Source organism: Protopterus annectens, chromosome 7.part0 (assembly GCF_019279795.1).
Source record: "Protopterus annectens isolate FY-2018-M chromosome 7.part0, PAN1.0, whole genome shotgun sequence".
In the NCBI taxonomy this organism is placed as follows: Eukaryota; Metazoa; Chordata; order Ceratodontiformes; family Protopteridae; genus Protopterus; species Protopterus annectens.
Genome location: NC_056739.1, coordinates 459,445,865 through 459,470,951, shown reverse-complemented (window position 1 = coordinate 459,470,951; position 25,087 = coordinate 459,445,865). Strand labels below are relative to the sequence as shown.

Genomic DNA, 25,087 nt, shown 5'->3' with positions numbered 1-25,087 from the left:
AGAGCTGGCACATTCTCTAGTAGTCTGTTTAGAATCAGGAATGTTCACCTGACAGTTTTATGCTTAAATCCTGCCAAACTGTCATTCAAACAGCTACCTGCCAGACAAATGAAATCATGACTTGCTCCCAGCCATAGGTCAGACAGTCTTTAACTCAAAGCATATTTCCTTTCTTCAGACGTTCCTGGTTTGTGCCTTCTGCCTGACCCATGCTGCTGTTCCGATTTATAACAATGGGGCCCTCAGGCATCTCACCTCCTCCACACTGGTTAATGTATCCAAACATACTGGGCAGGAAGGGAAGATGTTGGCCCTTCTCTTCAGGGATGACCATGTTTAATGCCACTGGCAAAGCAGCTAGGTTGCCAAAGTTGTACGGATAAGCCAAGAGTTGGTGCCCATAGATGAGTGGGTAGGGCTCTGGATAGAAAGCAACTTTATTGAGGTCTTCACCACTGACTGTGTTAACGCTACCAAAGGGGATAACACCAGGGTATGAGGCTAGTACTTTACCTGCCTCTTTATTGGATCTACAGCTAGCAGGAGCAATAAGTGGGAGGGGGTATTCCTGGATCATGTAAGGTGTCTCCACACAAGGCTCTTGCATGCAGGTCTTCTGCAAATCAGAATGTTTTGTCAGCAGTAGCTTGGGTGATATGTTAGCCCCAATACCTTTACCACTGGGAGGCATCACAGAGTCTTTCTGGGGAAACCTTTGAGTCATGGGGTGCATCATTAATTTAGAAGTGTTGGTGTCCTCTTGGTTTTCTGTCATATGGTGTGTCATAAGTCTCTTTTGTGGTGTTGCAGTCTGCTGTTCTCCACTGAATGGCATCATCAGTTTATTTGTGTTGCCTCCATGTTGATTTTCTGTTGTAATATTCATCAGCAGTTTATGGGTAGTTGTACTATGCTGAGCTTCAGCTGTTTGTTTTGTTACCAGTTTATGCGCAACCATGGCCTGCTGACCTTCCATTGAATGTGGCATCATCACCTTTTGTGAAGGGATATGCTGAAAGGCATCTATGGCATGATGTACCATAAACATATGTGCAGTATTAGGTGAAGCTTCTCTTGCATGCTGTAGCATCATCATCTGTGCAGGAAAGCTCTGTGCAGTTTCAGGCATGTGTGCCATTGCATGCTGCAGTTCAGGAATGCTTTCAGCACTTTCTGACCGCTTGATTTCTGGCATGAAGAGCTCAGGCTCTACTGGTAATATTTCTTCTTCCTCCTTAGGAATAGGGTCATTCTGTCTATTTGCTGGTGATGTTATAAGTTCAAGAGTAGGAAGAGTTTTGTCGCTGTGTGGCATCATACAGGCTTCAGCTGCAGAGTGATCTGCTGCATGAGGCAGTGAAGTTCCTTCTTGTGTGACAATCTCCCCTGCAGGTGATACTGCAGTTTCTTGTACAGTCATCATGTCTGCTTCATATCCTTTAACTTCCTGCATGGGGTTGCCATTCACTTCCTGAAATATTGGAGGTCTCTGACTGATGATACTGTCAGCACAGGGTGATGGTATCAGACCCCTTGCTGGGATTTTTTCTGCTGCTTGCAGGATCACTTCCTGTTGGAGTACTTGTGCTTCACTGATGACATAGGATAGTGCCATCTGCTCATCTGGCCTAGAAGAGGGTTTATCTGAATACACCGGCTGTTCTTCTACCTGCTGACATTCTTGACTTTCTGTGTCTCCAGATTGCTCACTTACATCTTGTGTGCTGAAGTCTTTGTTACTAGCCTGGCTTAAGGCAGTTGCTTCTGACATGATATCCTGCTCTTTTGTAGGGCCTGGCACCTGGTCTTCCTTAGTAATCATATCTTCCTGACTATGCACATGTGCATTATTACTACTTTCTATTGGCAGACAGAGGCATTTCTCATCCTCTGCATCTGCTGCTGAAGAGGACATATGTTCGCTACTGGAAGACGAGACTTGCATCTCTTGTGAATTTTCCTCTGTTTTTTGTTCAGAAGTAGTGCCTTTGACAGTGGCACTGCAGCTAAGCTCAAAACAGTTGAGCTGGTGTCTAGGGCTTATGTCAGTATTTTCTGAGGATTTGGAGAAGGTGATAACTGTGGTCGGTGTAGCTTGGACTGTGCTCAATTCTGACACTGTCTCTTCACTTTGTTGGGCTGGTGGTTCAAGACATGTTTCATCATCTTGTTCCTTTGTTTCATGCCTCTTCATGTGTCTTCCCAGGGCAGCTGCTGTTTTGCACACTTTGGAGCAGATTAAACAGGTATATCGCACAGAAGGTTTCCTTCCAACCCGTCCTGTTTTACTGGGAACAACTTGTGTGCTGAGTTCCTTGAAACTTTTTAGGACAGATTCATTTGTCTTGGTATTGTGTTGTTTTTTATGCTCCTCCAGTAACTCACTTGTACTGAATTCCTGCTTGCAGTGTTCACATGCAAACTGAGGAATAGTGCCATGCATAAGCTCATGCTTCTGCAGCTTTTTAACTGTTGAAAATTTTTTGCCACATATTGCACATTGGAATTTCTTTTCCAGTGTATGGCATCTCTGATGTTTTCTCAGGGAAGTTCTATCAAAGAAAGCCTCGGAACAGATTTTGCAGCTGACAACCAATTCATTCTTTTGGTCTGTTGCATCATTACTTGATTTATCTTGCTTCCCATTCATGTGTTGTTTTAAAAATGAATTACAGGTTTCACTGGTGGACTCATGAGCTGTTTTGTCATCACGTTTTTTCCATCTTAAAGAGCGTTTATATCTCAGTTTGCACCTCCACCGTGATCGCTTTACTTTTTCAACACTGCACACTTTTCTTTTGGGTTTGTAAGTGTAGTATGGACGCCACAGCTGATCTTCTATATCACGGTCACTATCATCATCATCACAGGTCTCATTCATAGTTGTAGTGTCTATTTTTTTTCCATTTCTTCTTGAGTGCTTCCTTAATCGATGGCCCTTTACTCCATTACACTGGTGCCTGTTTTCTGCCTTCCTAATTTTTCTGCTTGGGCTTTTGTCTCTCATCAGGTCTGTTTCTGAGATCCTTCTCTTAACAATTGCTTCTTCACCAATCCGAACTGTAATCTGGCAGAGTGGAGCACTCCTGCTTCCTGATGCAGTTCCCACACATGCAGGTTTCGCCACATATGTCATGGTTTTACCCCGCAGCATCCGTGATTTTGATTTTCTATGACCCCTAGTTTCATTTCTGTGATCCCCCAAACTTTGTCTAGCAGTAGTTGTTGCATTAGTGCACTTTTGCTGCGTCTTATGGTGGCGTTTTGAAGCTCGTCTATTTTTGGGTCGACTTGCTAGCTCAGTCACTGATGTAGATATCTCTTCCTGGGTTTCTGCAGGCAGTTCCTGTGTTTTTAAAGATTTGCTGTTGAATGTGATGACAGAGGGAGACTGATTATTATGTGATATTACAGAAGAAGAAGAAGCAGCTATATTATGAACTATGACTGAGGAACTAGGGTGGCCATATGCAATAACAGTGGCGGCAGTGTTCTCTGAGGTATCATTTGGACAATGAGCTGAAATGTTAGATGGTAAGCTACTATTTTCCCTCTGAGAGTGGGCTTGAGTTTGGGCTTCTCTTCCCATACTTGGTTCACCGAATGACATTTGCTCATTGTTACTGAAGTTCATCTCAGATGAAGGTGATGTCTCTATTGCAGTTGCTTCTACATGCTCTTTCATTGATAAAGTGTCCTGTTCTGTGGACTCCAGATCTGTGTTTAATAAGAAACCTGCAGTCTGGCTGGTTTTACATATTAAGTCAGCTGATGTTAAGCTGTCAACAGTCATGGATGGTAACAGACCACCATCTAAAGACTCACTGGCAGTTAAAGAAAGATCAATGTTCTGGGAAGGAAGCAAGACATTGTCTGAAACTGACTGACTATATGTTTTATATGGTCGTTTCTGAGATCTCATTGGCAAAAGTCTGTACAGTTTGATTGCATTCAGTTTTGGTTTGTAGCCTCCATTGGGTGTCTTCTCACTACAGATCAATCCAGGATTGATTCCATGAAAAGTTTTCTGATGGGTCTTTAAGTTATAGTAAGTCACAAAGGTTTCCCAACAGAAAATGCACTGGTACCGCCGTTCACCTGTATGCCATACTTCATGCTTTGTTCTATATTCTGCCAGAGCAAAGACCTTGTCACAGTAATGACAGGGGTATTTTCTTCGCCAGGAATGGACATTAGAGTGACGCTTAAGACTGGAAAGGGTCATATAAGATCTCTCACAGACATTGCAGAAGTAAATTATGTGGCCATCTACAACCTTGACAAAATGGTCTTCTTCAGGTAACAAACTCGCATTCTGTAAGTTTCTATGCCGAAAGAAGATATTTGAATGCCCCCGTTTTGAAACCATATGTTTCACTGGTTGCTGGGAATGGAGAGAAGCTTCTTGCACCATGTCAGGAGTGCCTTGGTCCTTAGAGTTTGCAGCTCTTTTGCCATCAGCTGGAACCCTGCCTGTATGTCTGCATAAAACCTCATGTGTCTGTAATCGTTTGATGTGAATAAATGTCTTGTTACAGTACTTGCAGGACAAGGTTCTCCTTGACTTGTGTAGCTTTATATGCATACCAAGAGCAGAAGATGAGCTGAAAGATCTGTTACACAGTGCACAACGAAGCATATCCTTTGGGAATGCAGTAGAGGAAGCCACTTTTGTGAGATCGCCAATGTCAAGTTCAGGTGCTGCTAAATCTACAGAAGAATGCTCCTCTGTAATATTCTGGTCCCAGTTTAAGCTGTTGCCTGCTACTGCAAGGGAAGTACTACTGTCTTCAGTAGGGTCAGTGCTGGAATCAATCGATCTAATGGACCCAGCATTACTTAAGGTATACAGAATTTTTGCTGTCTCAGTAGTTGTAATCTCTGCATCAGCAGATAAAGTTGGTGGCCCTATTTCTGGGTTTGCACTGCATACATTGAGTAAGCTTTCAGCAAAACTCACTACAGGAAGCTGGTTTTGTTCTCGAATCACTGTGGCAATAGAAGTGAAGGCATCAGAAGGAATCATTGGTGGTTCTGGCTGTAAATTAGGAGGACTCTGAAAACGGGGTATAGGAGATGAGTTTTCTGATCCAGTTGGCTGCCTGCTTGTTGATGATGTGAGGTCAATTGGTGACATGGACCCAGAGTGAAAAGCAGGTAAAGTGGAGTCTGTACTTATAGGTCTACTGTCTTCTACAGGATCTTCTCTGCAGTAGTTGGTTGGAGTTTCTATATTCGTTCCTTTGTCTACTTGAGTATTTTGAGCTAGACCAGACAAACAAAAGCTTAAAGGTTGTCCTGTTATATGTGTGTTAATTACTGTGTGTTCTTTGTTGACATCTTCCAGGTTTTCCAAACACATGATTCCTAGTCGCTTTCCAACAGAAGCAATTTCCTTGCCTGCAGCTGGGCTGTGTACCATGACTCTGGAGTTATAGATAAAGCAAAGGATGCTGGCAAACACGTCTGCCTTGATGTCAGAAAGCTCTAAGACTTGGTCTTTTATCCATGGTGTTTTCTCTGAAAAGACCTCATTGAAGTATGGGCTGGAGGCAGCTAGAACATTCCTGTGGGCCTTAAATTTTCTGTCTTCTACAACAATGGTGATGTCACAGTAGAGTCCTCTGAGGCGCTGTTCATTTAGTTGCAATAAAAGAGTGTTGGAATAACTTGCATCCGTTACTTCCATGATTGATTCCATTCTGGCACTTTAAACCTGAGGAAACATTAAAAAGAGATTAGCAATTATATGGAAAATGCTAGGTCACCACCTAGTCACGTATACATGATATTAATGCTTCTACTTAAATATTTTTCTGTTGATTTGATGCCTCTGCACTTCTGCAAAACAAATAAGCGAACATAAAGAACCAGGCTGATATGCAAATGTGAATGTTATAAATAGCATAATATGCTCTTTCTTTGTTTGAGAGATAGAAAGAGAGAGAGAGAGAGAGAGAGATACACAAGTTTAAAAATATTGTTAATGCATCACATATGGTCCTTTGTAAAATACAATGTTAAAATCAAAAACTTTAGCACTAGATTACACTCTCTTATACCTCTAACCACTGCAGTTGATATGAAACCAGATAAAAAGCTAGACAGAACACCAGTTAGATATAGCCAGTTTCAAGCAAGAAAAAGTGCATATATTATTGTACTGCAGAGTCTAGCATGGTCTGCCTTCTATACACGTTGATCTCATGGCATCAATAACCTTTGGCATACCCATAGTGCTAAGTGTAATGCTTCCTTAGTATGCCCCTGCAGTTAAAGAGATTTATTTTTCTTTATTTTATTTATGCACATCTTTTAAATGGGATGTCCCATTTTCAGTGGGGTCCCAGGTAGAGAGTTTCCAGACAAAATAGGCAGTACTAGTAATGTAGAATTATTGCAAAAGGGATTGGCAGATAAGCAAACAAAGCAATAACACAACAAAAAGATACACAGTGAATTCTGTTAATAGGAATGATTTACATAAGTGATTTACAGAGACTAGACACTGACACAATAATTGCTCATCTGTAGGCAACACATATTATAAAGTATAGACTAACTATATTGATAAATAAAACTATAAAATGGTAGTGCAAAATACTTTGTTCCATCAACTGTCCAGAATTTTGTAGTAAGTGTCTCATTTTGCCTCATATTCTGTCCTTGTGCCTCTTTATTTATTTATTTTTTTTTTTTTGATTTTCTGGTAAATCACTGAGGATTACAGTTAGCTAATGCAAAACTCACCTTTAAAGTGAATTAAAATATTTTAAAACATTCTTCCTGATTTCAAGCTTCTTTCCAACCATTATTTTTGGCTTTGACCAGAATTTTTGAGCAGGGAAGTTGAGAAGTCTGTCAGTATCATACTTGTTGCAGATCTGCAGTTCTTGGTGAAGGGAATTATTCAAGGCCCAGTAGGGCATAAAGGGAGCAGATTCACGGCATAAATGACAATGAAGAAAGTGATGCTTCCTCAGATATTAAAGTATCAGTTATTATCCTATTCTTAATCTTTGTAACTCTGATGGAAACCCTAAGTCTAACATTAGTGTTGTTGTTGTTGTTGTATCTTTCGGCTTTTCCCGGTTTGGAGGCCGCCACAGCGGTACTCCGGTTCACTAATGATTGGCAGTAGATTTTTACATACAGAGTTGCCAGCTCTGATGCACAACCTTCAACGAAGGTACGCCCATTCACTCATGACTCCACACAGAAGACGCTTTAGCTGAGAATCGAACAGAACGTCTTACTATGAGGTGACAACGTTACCGCAGCACCACCACCATACCAGTTTAAATGCCAAAGCTTATCATATCTGTATCCTGAGCTCTACGTGTAAACCTAATTCATTATACTGCTCCATGAAGGTGGGCCCTCAACTGACCTCTCTAATTTCTAATTTTAGACCCATAGCTATTCTACCTCCCCTATCTAAAATCTTAGAGAAATGCATGCATCCCCAGCTTCTACATCACCTCAACAATACTAATCTGCTCTCCCTACCCAGAACAGTTTCAGACCATTCTTCAGTACTACCACAGCTTTACTCGTTTACACTAATACTATCAATGCCAACAGAAATGCTGGCAACTCAATGTCATCTCTCTCTTCTTGGACATGTACAAACTAGCATTTGACACTGTCTCTCTTCATAAATTACTCATAGAACTAGCCTCTCTGGGCCTCTCCCATCCAACCCTATATTGGTTCCACAGCTACCTTACTGACAGATTTCAAGCTGTCAAACTGAAGGAAGAACTATCCCCCTTCTTGCTAGTCTCAGTAGGCATACCCCAAGGCTCACTTCTGGATCCATTATAGTTTAGCATCTTTACCAATAACCTCCACAAAGCCGACTGATTATTTGTACAATATGCAGATGATGCCAGACTAATATGTATGGCTCAAAGCCTCACTCAGCTACAAAAACTCACCCAAGACCGCTACTCCTCAACTGAATTCTGGTTAAATAACCACCAACTTCTGTTAAATAAACAATAAATAAATAAATAAATAAATGTATGCTCTTTACTCAAAAAAGTCACTCTACCCAAAAACAAACTTTCAGTGTTAGTTCAGACAATAACACGCCAATTGAGACTGTATCCAACAAAAAATTACTTAGGATGGCTCTCAACAATAACTTAAAATTCAACCTACACATATCACACCAGATTGTTATTATCAGTGCCTAGCCCAGAGACAACTAAACTGTCTAGAACTGCCAGATTACCTAAATTACTCCCAACTAGTAATTGCCCACAGCATTATACACAGCCCTAAAAACTGTCCCTGTCTTCAACACACACTACAGAAATATACACATCCTAGGCAACTAAGCTCTACCAATAAATTACTTCTAAGTACCATGAAGGCAAACACCACTGGTGAAGCTCTTTACATTCATTGCAAAACTATGGAATAACATCCTTCTCTCGCTTAAGCTGAATAACACCCTCTCAAGCTTCAAGCACAACCTAAAACAGCACCTAAACTCCTCATAGTTATGTTCCTAGTCCCACTCTGACTAAGCCATGCTTTCTTCTCTATCACACCTTTCCCTCCCCTCCTCTGTCAGACCTAATTACACACACTACCACCCTTACTTCATGCTGCTTCCCCATGGCTCAATCTCCTCTCTCACCTCACCATCTCACATCACTATTTCATCTTGTTTCCACTCCTCTCACCACTTTTTTATCTTTACTTCTTTTTTCTTCATCCCATCTACCCATCTCACCATCTCATTTATTTAAATTTGTACTACCTTCTCCTTTCACCCCATCAACATACTGCACCAGTCTTTACTAAATCAAATATTCCTCTATCCTTCTCCCCCTTTCAACTCAGTCCACAAGTTTTTGCTTTTCTAAACATTCACAGTAACAGCACAAATTATATTGTACTACTACTTTAACTCTGAACATACTATACTGTGTCTAGCAAAAATGTTTGTATATTATATTATGTTATATTATATTATATTATATTATACTATACTATATTATGTTATGTTATGTTATACTATATTATATTATATTATATTATATTATATTATGTTATATTATACTATACTATATTATGTTATGTTATATTATATTATATTATATTATATTATATTATGTTATATTATACTATACTATACTACACTATATTATATTATATTATGTTATATTATATTATACTATACTATACTATATACTATATTATATTATATTATGTTATATTATATTATACTATACTATACTATACTATACTATACTATACTATATTATATTATATTATATTATATTATATTATATTATATGCCATGGTGGTACAGCGGTAGCATTGTTGCCTCACAGCAAGAGGTTCTCCTGTTCAATTCTCAGCTGGAGTGCCTTCTGTGTGGAGTCTGCATGTCCTCCCCGCAGTCGAGTGGCCTCCAAAAGACATGCTTGAATGGGTGTGCCTTTGCTGAAGGTTGGGCATCGGGCTTGCAACTTGACACCATAAAAATCGACTACCAATCATTAGCGGACCGGAGTTCCGCTGTGGCGACCCCTAACCAGGAATAGCCGAAAAGACAAACAGCAACAACATATTGTATTATATTATATTATATTATATTATATTATATTATATTATATTATATTGTATTATATTATATTATATTACTAACTGTTTAAACTATATTACTGATTGTGTATAGTGGAGTTTTTCTCCCCAGGCCCCCATTGAAAATGGGACTTGCTGCCCAGTTGGACTCTTCTGGAAAACAAAGGCAATAAATAAATGAAATTTATAAACATTAACCATCATCTATATCTATTACAATAGTTAAAGTAAGTTTTAATGTAACAATAATAGTAACCTAATTTTAACTAGAGACAGTTTTAGTTTCAATAGTTATTACAAATGCACAATGTACATGCCTGTTAACATATCAGTATTTACATTTTCACCTTTTTTGTATTAATCATGTATTTGCTCTATTATTGTTTCTGCAGATGCAGTTCTATTGCATATAAAAGTTAACATTTGTTTATGAACACACAATACAGGCTGCTAACAAACAAGCTTGAAATAGATATGAGTGTAGTTTAGGAATGTAATGAACACTCATCAGTACAAAGGAGGTAACCTACTGATGGACAGAGACTGACTACTCAAGCTACAATTGCCTAAGGTTCAGCACGTCGAAGAGCGGTGCTCCTCCATAGGAAATCACTGTTGGTGGGTTGTGCCAGAAGTGATTTCTTTTTGATGGAATTTCCCCCTTTTTGAGTTGGTGAGTCCATGAAGTTGGTATATATAAGTTTGAGGGTAGGGCCCTCCCCCCCCCAACTGAAAAACACAAAGTGTTTTTCAGTAGGATTTTTTTCAGTGAATGCAGTTCATGGATTCTGATCCTTGTGTCCAATCACAGTGGAAACATACAAAGGAGTATGTTGTGCATTTGTATGGTGAACTAACACTAAAGAACTGTGCTAAAGTAATGTAAAACAGTGAACTGTAGTTCACAAACAAACCAAAGTCATTCTGGATTTTTGTTTTTCAACAGGGGATGATAAATGAAGACTAAAATGCAGGATGGTAGTGATATTGGCCAGAACTGTCCTAAGAATAAGGAATGTATTCATCTCAGAAAATCTCATCTGAAAGGGTTTTTTTTTTAAATCTTCCTGGAGTGAGTAGATGGAGAAAGTAAAACTTGCTGTGATATTTTCTTGGAAGAGTTTGATGTAACACCTAATTTTTATTAACATAACTTAGATGTGGAATCCAGCTTTTACAGCATTCTAAGTATTTTTCCTAACAGTGGCCAAGGTTTTCTTGAACAGGATAATACAAGATTGCCTTCTGAAGTTGAATATACAAATTATTTTAAGTTAATCTGCAGTGTGTTCTGTTATTAAATGTTTTCTGATATACCAACAATTCAGGCCCCAACTGAAACCTAACCATCTATGAAAAAAAAACAGTGATGTCTCCATACTACCTTAATTACTGAGATCTGAAATGTGTATCTTGTTTCCTAAGAAATCAGCATAATTCTCAAGTTACTCTATACTGGGAATGAATAGTGATATTTTATTTTTATAATAAGCATTACTCGTTTTTATTTCGACTAATTTCTTCTAAATATGGTGCTGCTTACTAGGGTTAAGGTTTCTACAACAAAGGATAGGGAAACGTTAAATGAAAGTTATGAAAGTATGAAGAAAAAAACACCAAAATAACTAGAAACCCATTAGCTCCTGTTCCTCCTTTCCACTTGCCACGGTTTACTTACTGCCATTTTTTCTTAATCACATTGGCCAGAAGGGATAAGTTGGTGAGGTGACAAGTACAGGATGGTGCAGAGGCTCAAGAAGAGGCAGCAGGACCCAACGGATGGTCAGACAAACTGCAATGGATAAAAAAGGAAAGCAAAGGAGTGATACTGTGGAGCATAACATTTGCCAGCAGATAGATACCTTCTACTCCAGTGGAAAAACAATAAGTGTCTCAAGAAAAATGAGCTTCGTTTTTTTTCTGTTTTTTACTTATTGATTTATTGCTTTATTAACCAAGCTCTTTTCAACTATGACCCCAGGTCATAAGTCAAATAGGTTCATAGGTTCATAGGTTCATACTAGGCTATCTGCCCTAGGGCATTTATAAGCCTAGCCAGAGTGTGTTTGGCTTTCGCCACCCATTTTAAATTAATTTTGCTATGCCTTTTTTTGAGGTTAGTATACTGTGCCTCTGTCTAACAGTGACACAGAAGTGATAGCCGGGGTAAACCTACGATCTCCCATCCACTCATCAAGATTCCTCTTGAAGAGAGTCAATGTGGGACTCTGCCTAACCTGGACTGGGATTTTATTCCAGAGTGAAGGGAGCCTCTGGGTTATGAATCTGTCCCTCCAGCATGTCCTATTTATTTCAGTGCTGAGGTTCAAGTCTCTCAAGCGCGTAGCCCGATGGAATTTGGATTTTCTGAGGTGCAGCATGTCCATTAATTCTGGGTTGGACATACGTCAGGCACAGATCGCCTCTGAGCAGGCGGTATGCCACTGAGTAGAGCTGGAGTTTCTTTAACCGGGCAGCATATGGCATCTGTTTGAGCCCTTTGATCCTCTTGGTGAGGTACTTTTGGGGTCTTTCCAGTTGCTGCAGGTGTCTGGTAAGGTACATCCCAAAAGGGACATTGTACTCAATTATGGGCCTGATGAGGGATGAGTAAAGAGGTATGATGACCTCCCCTGATCTAGATGTGAATCCCTTCATGATTAGGTGGGCTATATAAAATGTTTTTCTAACCACTTTGGCCACGTGGTTGTCAAATGAGAGATTGCTATCAACTTGGGTCCCCAGGTCCCTAATGACTTCTTCTGTACTTAATGGATTACCACCTATGTGGTAATTTGTGGCACTTTGTTTTGCCAAAGGGGATGACTATACACTTTTTGGCGTTTAGCTTGAGGCCATGGCTCTGGCACCAGTTGTCTGTTTCTATGAGGCCCTTTAGGAGGATGCTTGTGTCGGCTGGAGAGTTGATTATGGCACCCAGTTTGCAGTCATCTGCGAACTTGGTCAGCCACAGTCCTTCCGTGTTGGGAGAAATATATACCGAACAAGAGAGGTCCCAGGACTGAGCCTTGTGGGATGCCACTTGTAACTGGTTTGGAGTCTGACATGGCTCCAGCAATTCTAACCATGTGGGTTCTGTCCTTGAGCCAGTTTGCAACCCATCTAGTGACATAGGGGTTTATATTTAAGCTGGTGAGCTTATCTATAATGCCGAGTGGGGTATTGTATCGAAGGCTTTTGCGAGGTCCAGGTAGGCTGTGTGGACCACCTTCCCCTCGTCAATGGCCTTGGTGACTGTTTCAAAGAAATCAACCAGGTTTAAGAGGCAGGATCTGCCCTTAATAAAGCCAAACTGGGTAGGATCCAGTGTCTGTAGGTCCCCAATATCTTTATTTATGAGGTCCATGATGATCCTTTCCATAGCTTTGCAGACCAAGCTAGTCAGGCTTATGGGGCGATAGTTTCCAGGATCCGTTGAGGCACCACCTTTGTGGAGAGGGACCACTGTTGCTGTATGCCACTCTTTGGGTACATATCCTGTAGTAAGGCTAAGATTGAACAGTAGTTTTATGTTTGGGTTTAGCTCTTCTTGGAGTTCATGTAGGGCGCAGCCGGGACACCATCTGGTCCCATTGATGCTCTGTCTTTTGCTTCGGAGAGCGCGGGTGTTACCTGAGCATCTCATATGCCAGACGGGCAGCACTCTGGTGAGATCGATACTTGCCCTTTTGGTGGGGAGAGGGGAGAAGTTTGCACTGAACCTGTCAGCTAGGATGTTGGCAATGTCTGTGGGCTCGGTGTATTTTTGTCATTTTTGACTAATTATGAGCATATCTGAGAATTCCCACCCAGGTTCCTAACATAACTAAAGAAAGCCTTGTGATTATCCTTAGTGTCCTGTGCAATTTTTCTCTCGAGGCTGGCCTTAGATGATTTTATGAGTGCCCGTAGTTTTTTGCTAATACTGATCAGAGATGCCTTCCCTTTTTGGGATTTTGCTTTATCATGTAGTAGCTTCCTCCTTCTATTGTATAGTTTGTTTATGGCTGGGGTCCACCAGACAGGACGTCTGCCTTTGGAGGATTGGGTCTTGGTTTTATTTGGGATTGCATGATCCATGCATTCCTGAAGGTGTTCATAGAATGCGTTTATAAAGGATTCTGCAGTCTGGGCCGTATTTTCCACAGGCCCGGGGGCTTTGAAGGATTTCGCCTCGGTTTTGAGGCGTGTGAAATTTGCTTTAGAGAAGTTTTTCACTGTGGTTTTCTGGGCAGGGGGTGGGGTCGGGATGTGAATATCCAGTGAGATTAGTTTATGGTCTGATCTTACCAGTGAAGGATACACTTCTGGTCTGGAGCATAGTGTCCCCATGTTGGTGATGATCAGGTCCAGTATGTTTTCCCCTCTTGTGGGAGTGGTAACAAGTTGTTCCATAGCATTTGAGTTTATAAATTCTAGGAACCTTTGGGCTAGGGTGTTGGAGCTAGAGTAATGCTCCCAGTCTATGTTTGGGTAGTTGAAGTCACCCAATATAATGGTGTTTGGAGAGACCTTCATATTTTCCAGTATTCTCAGGAAGGCCAAGTGGGGTTCCTGTGTTTGGGAGGGTGGTCTGTAGCAGGCTATAAACTGGAAGGCAGTTTTACCCACAGTTAGTTGCACATGGATAGTCTCTGATGCTTCGTGCTGTGCCACCAACCTGGAGGTGTGGGTATCTTTGACGAATATTGATACTCCCCCTCCTTTTGTGGTTTGGTCCAAGTTTTGGGGCCGAAAAGCATGGTATGAGGTATAACCTGGTAGTGCTGGGGTGCTCTCGGGAGCCTTGAACCAGGTTTCATTTACTGCACAGATATCGATGTTCTCCATGCTAAGGAGAGTTTCGAGTGCGTGCATCTTGAGGTTTAGACTTCTGGAATGGAATATAATTAAACAGATGGAAAAGTACACTTATTTTTCAGTTGCATAGACAATGACACTGTTTACAGAAACATTATATGTACAGGTAGGCAATGAAAAATATTCTTCTATATGCTGAAATATCATCATTAAGTGGGATATGCTTGAATGTATTTAACATCAGGACATAAGTCAGTTATTTAGCTTACAAAACATTTATACTATTGATAGATACATGCAGTAAACAGATTATGAATATGGATCAATACAGTAAATACTATAAGGAGAAGTAGAAGGACTGTACAGCTGTAGTTATTGATAACCAGTAGTTGTTCTATAAATTACTTGCTGTTACAATATTTGGGAACAGCAGAGGTGAAAAACTAGAACATGTTTGAGATGTTCCATTGAACAGCTTTTCTGAAATTTAGATTTCTGATGTTTCTGATTACTTTGATAGTGCTGTTAAACTAATTTATGTACTTGCAGCCAAGAGTTCTAGTCAGCTATAAATTCACACAGACTGCAGACAGGACAATCCAGAGCTTATCTAAACAATCCTGTCTTGGTTTGTGATTTACTGTGGAGTTGAGTGCTAATAGAAGTTTTATTTGAATTTATATTTTTACCACTGTTTTTCACTGTTTGTAGGAAGGAATGGATAGCTTGTAGACAAGAAGATTTACTTTGATTTACATTTTGTTGTTTTACCTTTAATTTTCACTGTTGTTTTTTAGAAGGGATAGCTTTTATACAGGCAAGCTCTAGCCATCCCAAGGGGCCTAGTCAGCTATAAATTCACACAGACTACAGACAATGCAATCCAGAGTTTATCTAAACAATCCAATCTTGATTTGTGATTTATTGATCTTTATGTTAATAAGAAGTGCGACTGCGAGCAATAGTGAGCAGAAGCTACTGCATGCATTTGCTCATGACGTAAAGGAATTACAGCTTTGGTCTGGCTTTCAGAACTTAAGGAGCAGTATACCAAGAGTGTTTTGGAGGTGAAAAAGAGTGTCAGATAGAGTGATGTTTATGAAGCTGGAAATTGATGGTGTAATGATGAATGTTATTAGTGCATATGCTTCGCAAGTTGGGTGTGCGATGGATGAAAAAGAAAAATTTTGGAGTGAGTTGGATGAAGTGGTGATGACTGTACCCAAGGGTGAGAGAGTGGTGATTGGAGCAGATTTCAATGGGCATGTTGGTGAAAGGAACAGAGAGGATGAGGAAGTGATGGGTAGGTATGGTGTTAAGGAAAGGAATGCAGAAGGTCAGATGGTAGTGGATTTTGCAAAAAGGATGGACATGGCTGTGGTGAATACGTATTTTAACAAGAGGGAGGAGCATAGGGTGATGTACAAGAGTGGAGGGGGATGCACACAGGTGGATTATATCCTATGCAGGAGGGCCAGTTTGAAGGAGATTGGAGACTGTAAAGTGGTGACGGGGGTAAGTGTAGTTAGGCAGCATAGAATGGTGGTCTGTAGAATGACACTGATGATCAAGAAGAGGAGGAGGAGTGTGAGGGCAGCACCAAGGATCAAATGGTGGAAATTGAAAAAGGGTGATTGTGAGCTTGAGTTCACGGAAGAGTTAAGACAGACACTGAGTGGCAGTGAAGTGTTACTGAATAGCTGGGTAACTACAGAAGAGCTAGTAAGGGAGACAGCTAGAAAAGTGCTTGGTGTGACATCTGGACAGAGGAGGGAGGACAAGGAATGAAGAAGTACAGGAGAGTACACAGTGGAAGAGCTGGCGAAGAAGAAGTGGGATTGTCAGAGAGATGAAGAAAGTAGACAAGAGTATAAGGAGATGACATGCATGGTAAGGAGAGAAGTGGCAAAGGCTAAGGATAAGGTGTATGAAGAGTTGTACGAAAGGTTGGACACTAAGGAGGGAGAAAAGGACCTGTACCGATTGGCTAGACAGAGGGAGCGAGTTAGGAAAGATGCGTAGCAGGTAAAGGTGATAAAGGATAATGAGGGAAACATACTCACTAGTGAAGTAAATGTGTTGAGCAGATGGAAAGAGTACATTGTGAGGCTGATGAATGAAGACAGTGAGAGAAAGAGAGAAGGTTGGATGATGTTTGGATAGCGAATCATGATGCGCAGTGGATTAGCAAGGAGGAAGTAAGGATAGCTATAAAGAGGATGAAGAATAGAAAGGCTATTGGTCCAGATGACATACCAGTGGAAGCTTGGAGGTGTTTAGGAGAAATGGCAGTGGAATTTTTAACCAGATTGTTTAATGAAATCTTGAAAAGTGAGGGGATACCTGAGGAGTGGAGAAAAAGTGTTTTGGTACCAATTTTTAAGAATAAGGGTGATGTGCAGAGCTGTAGTAACTACAGAGGGATAAAATTGATCAGTCACATCATGAAATTATGGGAAAGGGTAGTGGAAGCTAGGTTAAGAAGGGAGGTGATAATTAATGATCAGCAGTATGGTTTCATACCAGGAAAGAGCACTACAGATGTGATGTTTGCTCTGATAGTGTTGATGGAGAGGTACAGAGAAGGTCAGAAGGAGTTGCATTGTGTCTTTGTGGACTTAGAGAAAGCATATGACAGGGTGCCTAGAGAGGAGTTGTGGTATTGTATGAGGAAGTTAGGAGTGGCAGAGAAGCATGTAAGAGTGGTACAGGATATGTACATGGGTAGTGTGACAGCAGTGAGAGTGACAGATGCGTTTAAGGTGGAGGTGGGATTACATCAAGGATCAGCTCTGAGCCCTTTCTTATTTGCACTGGTGATGGACAGGTTGACAGACGAGATCAGACAGGAGTCCCCGTGGACTATGATTTTTGCAGATGACATTGTGATATGTAGTGAGAGTAGGGAACAAGTTGAGGAGACCCTGGAGAGGTGGAGATATGCTCTAGAGAGGAAAGGAATGAAGGTCAGCCAGACTAAGATGGAATATGTGTGTGAATGAGAGAGAGGATACAGGAATGGTGGGGATGCAGGGAGTAGAGTTGGCGAAGGTGGATGAGTTTAAATACTTGGGAATCAACAGTTCAGAGTAAAGGCAAGTGTGGAAGAGAGGTGAAGAAGAGAGTACAGGCAGGGTGGAGTGGGTGGAGAAGAGTGTCAGGAGTGATTTGTGACAGACAAGTACCAGTAAGAGTGAAAGGGAAGGTCTACAAAAGGGTAGTGAGACCAGCTATGTTATATGGGTTGGAGACAGTGGCATTGACAAAAAGGCAGGAGTCAGACCTGGATGTGGCAGAGTTAAAGATGTTAAAATTTGCACTGGGTGTGACGAGGGTAGACAGGATTAGGGATAAGTATATTAGAGGGTCAGCCCAGGTTGGACAGTTTGGAGACAAAGCCAGAGAGGTGAGATTGCGTTGGTTTGGACATGTGCTGAGGAGGGATGCTGGGTATATTGGGAAAAGGATGCTAAGGATGAAGCTGTCAGGTAAGAGGAAAAGAGGAAGGCCTAAGATAAGGTTTAGGGATGTGGTTAGAGAGGACATGCAGGTGGCTGGTGTGACAGAGCAAGATGCAGAGGACAGGAAGAAATGGAAACAGGTGATCCGCTGTGGCAACCCCTAATTGGGAAAAGCCAAAAGAAGAAGAAGCTCTGGCTTTCAGAACTTGTATGGTCAGAACAACAATTTTACTGTATTTCCTTTAGTATTTAGTTGTATATTGCTTGTATGATTTTTCTCATAGAATTTGATTTAAGTTCTCTTTGAATCTGTGATTATTTATTTTTTTATTCTTTTCTTTTATAGTTTTGTATTCGTTTGAAGTTGAATATGGATTCCTTAAATAAGTATGCCATTAATGATTTGCTAAAGCATAAATATCTTGTACAGTGTAATAGATGCTATGCGTATTTAAAGGTAACACCTGATAACACTGATGATCCGTGTTCCTCATGTAAAACGTTGTATGATTCGCTTCAGGTAAACCAGGGAAAGGAAGCCAACAAACTACTGAAACACAAAAACCAAGTCAGCAGCACCAAGACCCACCACAGGAAGTATCAGGAATCCATAAAATATAAAATAAAACAATTTATTGAAGCACTTTTCGTTGCTTGTAATGTGGCAACTTCTTCAGAAAAGATACACAGTTTCAAACAGTAGTTTATAAGTAATTGAGACATGTCATGTGATGTCCACACCTCCAGTAAGTAAGTTCTTAAAGAAACATTTGCTAAAAAAACACGTGTTCATAAAACCTAAATACAAAAACTGCAAGTTTATTAGATTGAAAGTGTCATCAAAACTATTATAAATTTATAATTTATATTTTTTGGATTCCTGATACTTCCTGTGGTGGGTCTTGGTGCTGCTGACTTGGTTTTTGTGTATGATTTGCTTACCATTACCACAAAGAAGTAAATCTAGACTTACTCATGACGATTGCACTTGTGCAACTGACACTGTTTGGAGAACTGTTGTTACATATATTAATGACTAGACTGGTGAGATAAATAATGTTAGGCAAAGAGCAAATAGAACACATTTAGGAAAGGATATGTCTATTATCTGTAAAGATCATTCAACCCTTTTGAAACCAGGCTATGCCCCTGACAAGTTTGGAATTATGGATGCAAGTATTCAGAAATCTGATGATTCAGTGTTTAGAAGGAAACAAAAAAAAGAATAAAGGAAGAAGTTCACAGCAAATAACAAGGAAGAAAAATAAACTGATAAATGTCTTTAAAGTAAAGACGATATGTACTAAAAAGGACACTGCTTTGTTATATAACACACAAATTACAGAGAATGATAACATTTTTTAAATCAGAAAATTTTCAGTCTACAGAAAAAGCCATTATTTTTCCAAAAGAGAAGGTAGAAAAAAAAAGGCAATGGGCAGGTGAAAAGGAAGAAATCAAAACTGAACATCAAAGGATTGAAGAACATTACTGTAAGAAAAAAGAAGAGAAAAACAGATGTCGACTGCATGGCTCAAGCTCTGGGTGTACAAAGACAGCTGGATGAGAGTTGTATGCTTGCAAATGTAATACGCAATGAAAACAGTGAGATTAATACGACTAATGGTGATGAAGATCATTCCTTTGTAACAATTGATGGAACAGATATTACTTTATTAGAAGTTGAAGATTCCTCAGATCTGGTCAGAAAAGATATTCTTGTAATTGGTTACGCAATTATTAGAGGAAATGATACATTTGCAGTAATAATAATGAACATAGAATAGGGTTATGCTTGCCAGGAGCAAAAATAGAAGATGTGAAACAAGCCTTGGAATGCCTTAATGTAATGAAGTATGCCTCTGTTTTTATTAGTGTCAGTACAAATGATCTTATCCACAAGGACTCTTTGACTGTTAGTAGGGAACTTACAGCCTTCTTAGATAGTATAGCAGTACCGTATATGCAAGCTCTTGTTTATGGACATGGATAGTAAGATACAAGCAGTGAAAATATTTTTTAGTCACTTCAGTTGTATATATAGTGTGTGTGTGTGTGTGTGCATGTATTAATCACAAGAACATAATGAAAATGACACTACTGTTTGCATTTTTTTATTACTGTATGTGTACCTATGCCACTATGTTAATTGTGAAATTTTGCAAAGAAGTTAAAGAAAATAAAATTCTTTACCAAAAAAATATGAATAAGACTGTGACAAAGATGTATATTATCACCATATTTATTTAATTTATGTATTAAATGTATCACCCAAAATGCTGACTTAGATAAATCAGATCATGGAATAAAAATTCCATAAAGGGATATTAAATGCTAACAACCGCAGATAGGCCTATGATACCACACCAATAGCTGAAATTAAAGAAGAGTTGAAAAGCCAGTTCATGAAGGTGAAATTTGAAAGTGCCAAATCTGATTTGCTGTGCTATAATATATGTATATAAGTATATGTGTATATGTTTGTGTGTGTGTGTGTGTGTGTGTGTGTGTGTGTGTGTGTGTGTGTGTGTGTGTGTATATATATATATATATATATATATATATTTATTTATTTATTTATAAATAGGGTCTATATCAGAACATCGAAGTATTTAAACTTCAAATGTTCTGATATCGAACACTATTCAGAGAACGCTAAGAATAGCAAAGCTGCAGAACAGCAAATTCTTTCCTCGGGAAAGAATTCAGTTGGCTGTTTCTGTGGCTTGGCTATTATTAGCATTGTGATGGAAAGTTACGGGTTGGGTTCAGGTAAGTGTGCAATTGTTTGTACGTTAAGGTTAGGGGCGGGTTAAGTGAGACAGGGTTAGGGCGCGGGTTAGGCGTGTGTGCGATAGTGACAGACTTTAGGGTTAGGGGCGGTTTAAGTGAGTTAGGGTTAGGGCGTGGGTTAGGTGAGTGTGTGATAGTGACGGACCTTAGGGTTAGGGTTTGGGTTAAGGTAAGTGGGTAGACAGTAGTGTATGTTTAGTTTAGTGTAGCGCTAGATGTAGGAATTTAAGTGTATGTGTGTGGTTGCTGTTTGTTTGATGTGCTTGTGTTGTGTGTATGTGTTTCGGAGCAGCAAATTTTTTCCATGGGAAAAAATTTGCTGTTCTGAATGTTCGATATTTTCATGTTTAGATGTTTTGGGGCTGATGAAATAGTGTTTGCTATTTTCATCTTTTGATAACGTGATATAAATGTTTTATATATATATATATATATATATATATATATATATATATATATATATATATATATATCTATGGGTCTAGGACTATTCACTGAAAGCACATTTCACTGAAACACATTTGACTGTGCACAATTCACTGAAAGCTCAATTCACTGAAAACACAATTCACTGAAACACATTTCACTGAAAGTTATATATGGCCTTTCCCCACTGTTGTGCGACCCTGGAGTTAGTATATATAGTAAGGGGGGGTGAGGGGCATAGCCCCCCCATCTATTTTAAATATTTTAAACTTTATACATGGATACATGCAATTCCAAAAAATTACTCTTTTCTAAACTTAATATATATCCAAAATATGTGGGGGGCTATGCCCCCACACCCCATTTACTATATATACTAACTCCAGGGTTGCACAACAGTAAGGAAAAGGCCATATAAAACTTTCAGTGAAATGTGTTTCAGTGAATTGAGTTTTCAGTGAATTGAGCTTTCAGTGATTTGTGCACAGTCATTTGACTTTCAGTGAAATGAGCTTTCAGTGAATAGTCCTAGACCCATATATATATATATATATATATATATATATATATATATATATATATATATATATTTTTTTTTTTTTTTTTTTTTTTTTTTTTGGAAAATATATTTAAGAGCAAAGACATCACATTGTCAGTCAACAAAGTTCCATAGAGTTAAAGCTATATTCTTTCCAGTTGTGTGCCAGAAAACCAATGCTTTTGATGTATAATGTTGGAAAAAACTTTTGAGAATGTCATGAACTGGAAGAAGATCAAGTAAATCAATATTTAAGAAGTAAATCCAGACTGATCACTGGAAGGTCTGACTACAAAAGTAAACTCAACTTATGGTCATATAATGTAGAGACCGGACTAACCTCAGAATGCACTGGGATAAAAGATGCAGGGAAATGGATATACAATGTCACTGGAGAAATAAATATGACTGTAGAAGATCTTAAAGAAGGAGTGGTGGACAAACATGTCTGGAGTACATGCTGTTAGTATTTAGTATTCATGAAGTGGTGGACTCAAATAAATGACTAAATACCAACAGCATGCATTTTAAATTCAAACATTTAAAGGAAAGCTTTGCAAACATATGAAAAATATTTTGAACTTACTAAATTAAAATGGCTTCTGAATGAATTTTAAATATACACATTTCATCTTGCTTTGGGAGTTTATAATGGAAAAGTGAGTCTCATTTCACTTGGACTCAAACAATGCAAATAAAATGCATTAAATATATAGTCATACAGACACTATAAAAATGCTTAAATATATTTTGAAAATGTAAAGACTTATAGCAGTCATTAAAGACAAATAAATCAAAACACTAGATTAGTTGGGATAAAACAAATACTGTTTCGATTTTACTAGAAGAGAAATGAGAAATGGATATAACTAATAAATTAGGAGCAAAATTAACTTAATTTTTAGGAAGAATTGAGTAATGTAGCTGCCCAATTGTAATGAAAATAACATACTGAGATTATCCCTAGGATTTAATAAAATCCGTGTAGGCACCGTGTAGAGCCTACACAGAATGTATCCATGTCTGCGGTCAAGGTTCCCCCTCAGCAGTGCACCATGCAGATGGCATATTGCTGAGGAAGAGACGAGGAACATGGTTATTGAATCAGTGTAGGGAGAGGTGTAGTGCTAACTGTAATGCAGAGGAGTATTAGACTCCCTGCAATGTTGTTTGTTTTATTTTTATTTTAATTCTGTTTTCCCTTGTGTTAGTTTTTATGATTTTTTAAAAAAAAAAGGCATGTTTGTGCGGTGCGGCATGGAGCGCAGGAATGCCAAGCTGCACTCACATATAAGATAGCAGACACCTGACAGATATCTAAAAATAGAAACCGGATTTAATTAATTATTTATTTAAAGGTGTGTTTAAGAGTGTGTAAGTGTGTTTGCATGGCGTAGCACTCTGCTCAGCACTGCTTATAAGTAGCTCAGTGGTATATGTGAAGATATCCTGGATTTCTTAATATCCTTGTAGCTAAATGGGTAGAGTTACAGCTTCATGTATAGCAGGTCCATAGTTTGAATACATGGAAGGGAAAATGTGTATTTAATTTTGATATACATATTAAGCATTTTTTTATAAAAGATGGACCCGCTGCACTCTGCTAATCTCTGCTCAACTGTGCTTAGACCTGCTAAGCACTGCATAAACATGGTAATGGCTGCCAGTGTTTGTGTGCTGATTGGCTCTGCTTGGCTAGTTTGTGCACTGCCGAGCTCCACTAAGACTATGGTTCTGTGAGATTTTGCGATTCTCAGCTGAGCTGAGCTGGTTTGTGTGGTGCTAAGCAATGCAGTGCTTCTTTGAAAGTTGCCCAATGACATGTAAGGTTGGGCAAACAGGCTATATTAAGCCCAATAGGCGGGAATACAGCAGAATCCATTGGAGTTCTATCACTGATAGTATATAATGCCTGGCGGTGATGAAGGTGCACACTTTCAGGCACAGTGTTGGGGCATTCTAGAGTCCAGGGTCATGGTTGGTCTCCTTGTACAAAACCACAGGCTGCTGCAGGGTGGTTTCCAGGGCTTGGAGTATAAGGTGGAGGCCTGGGACCAGCTGGCCAGAGAACTCACCAGTGTCACTGGTATCCGCTGCACAGGTGAGCAGTATCGTCACCACCATAATGACCTGAAAAGATGGAAGAGGGGACATTGGACACATGGGTCCAAGGAGCGAGGGCAGGGAATGCCCACAAGTATGTAAGTACTTTTTCCTCAGTTTTACCAATATGTAATCTGAATGTCTGCAAAACTGATATGCATAATGGTGTGCTTCTCTCCCAACAGCTGCAGCTGAGAGGGCTCGCAATGTCAAGAAGCATGCAGGGCACTCGCCAATGTTGTGCTGTGAGTGTGGTGAGTACGGATGTATTATGCTAGCTGTAGTGAAATAAGTAAGAGAGAGTAAAGCATCAACTGCAATAAAGTAGCTACAGTAAAGGTTGTAGTGCAATACATGTGGAATTAGAGCTGTATTGCAATAAATGAATAATGCCAACTGTACTGCAATAAAAACAGGAAACAATACCAATAACTGGATTAAAGTATATACAGTGAAGTTTGTAGTACAAGCAATGTGGAATTAGAGCTGTATTGCAATAAATGAAAAATGACAACTGTAGTACAATAAAAATATGAAACAATAGCAATAACTGCTTTAAAGTATATACAGTAAAGTCTGTAGTGCAATAAATGTGGAATTAGAGCTATACTGCAATAAATTAATAATGCCAACTGTTCTGCAATAAAAACATGAAACAATGCCAATAACTACATTAAAGTATATGCAATAAAGTTTGTAGTGCAATAAATGTGGAATTAGAGCTGTATTGCAGTGAATGAATAATGCCAACTGTAGTGTAATAAAAATATGAAACAATACCAATAACACCTAGGAAAAAGGTGTACATCAGAACTGTGTTGTCATAACCATTGCAGTAGAGTTGTATGCATTGCGGCTGTATGGTAAGGAGCTGCAGTCAAGTATAACACTGTAATAGCTGTAGAATTGAAATCTAATGGCTGCAAATTGTATTGGTTAACTCATATAAGTACTGTTCAAGGCTGTATCTAGGCCAATATTGGTCACATAATGCTCTGCCATCCACAGAGCTCAGGTAATAAAGATATATGCATGAGGTAGCCCACTCCATGAGCTGATATTGTTTGTTGACTTCACAAATATGATACTGAAATATAGCTTACCTACTATCTGCATTATGTTTGTATTTCATGCATATGTATTCCACTGTCCCTGGATTCTAATATAACACTGTAGTAGTACTACCAGGTCAGATTATGGTTCTAAGTGAGCTCTAGGCAAATATCAGTGAGTCAGTAATCAGCAGTGACTCAGTAGGGTTTCAAATCCAGTGGTATGTAGCAGTAAATATTACAGTAGCAGTCATGTAATGCTCACAAATTCTCTCTCCACAGGAACTACATGTAAATGGGTGGGGTAGCCC

General features: G+C 39.3%; 1 protein-coding gene across 1 annotated transcript in view; it reads right to left on the bottom strand.

Moving 5' to 3' along the window:
• The window catches only part of LOC122806538 (zinc finger and BTB domain-containing protein 38-like), a 716,715-nt gene that overhangs the window by 1,322 nt on the left and 690,306 nt on the right, over window positions 1-25,087 (bottom strand). The window contains exon 4 of the mRNA XM_044077038.1: window positions 1-5,716. This exon is cut by the window's left edge and continues 1,322 nt beyond it. Coding sequence (XP_043932973.1) covers window positions 155-5,701 — 5,547 coding nt within the window. The 5' untranslated portion in view covers window positions 5,702-5,716 and the 3' untranslated portion in view covers window positions 1-154. The remainder of the gene's footprint in view (window positions 5,717-25,087) is intronic.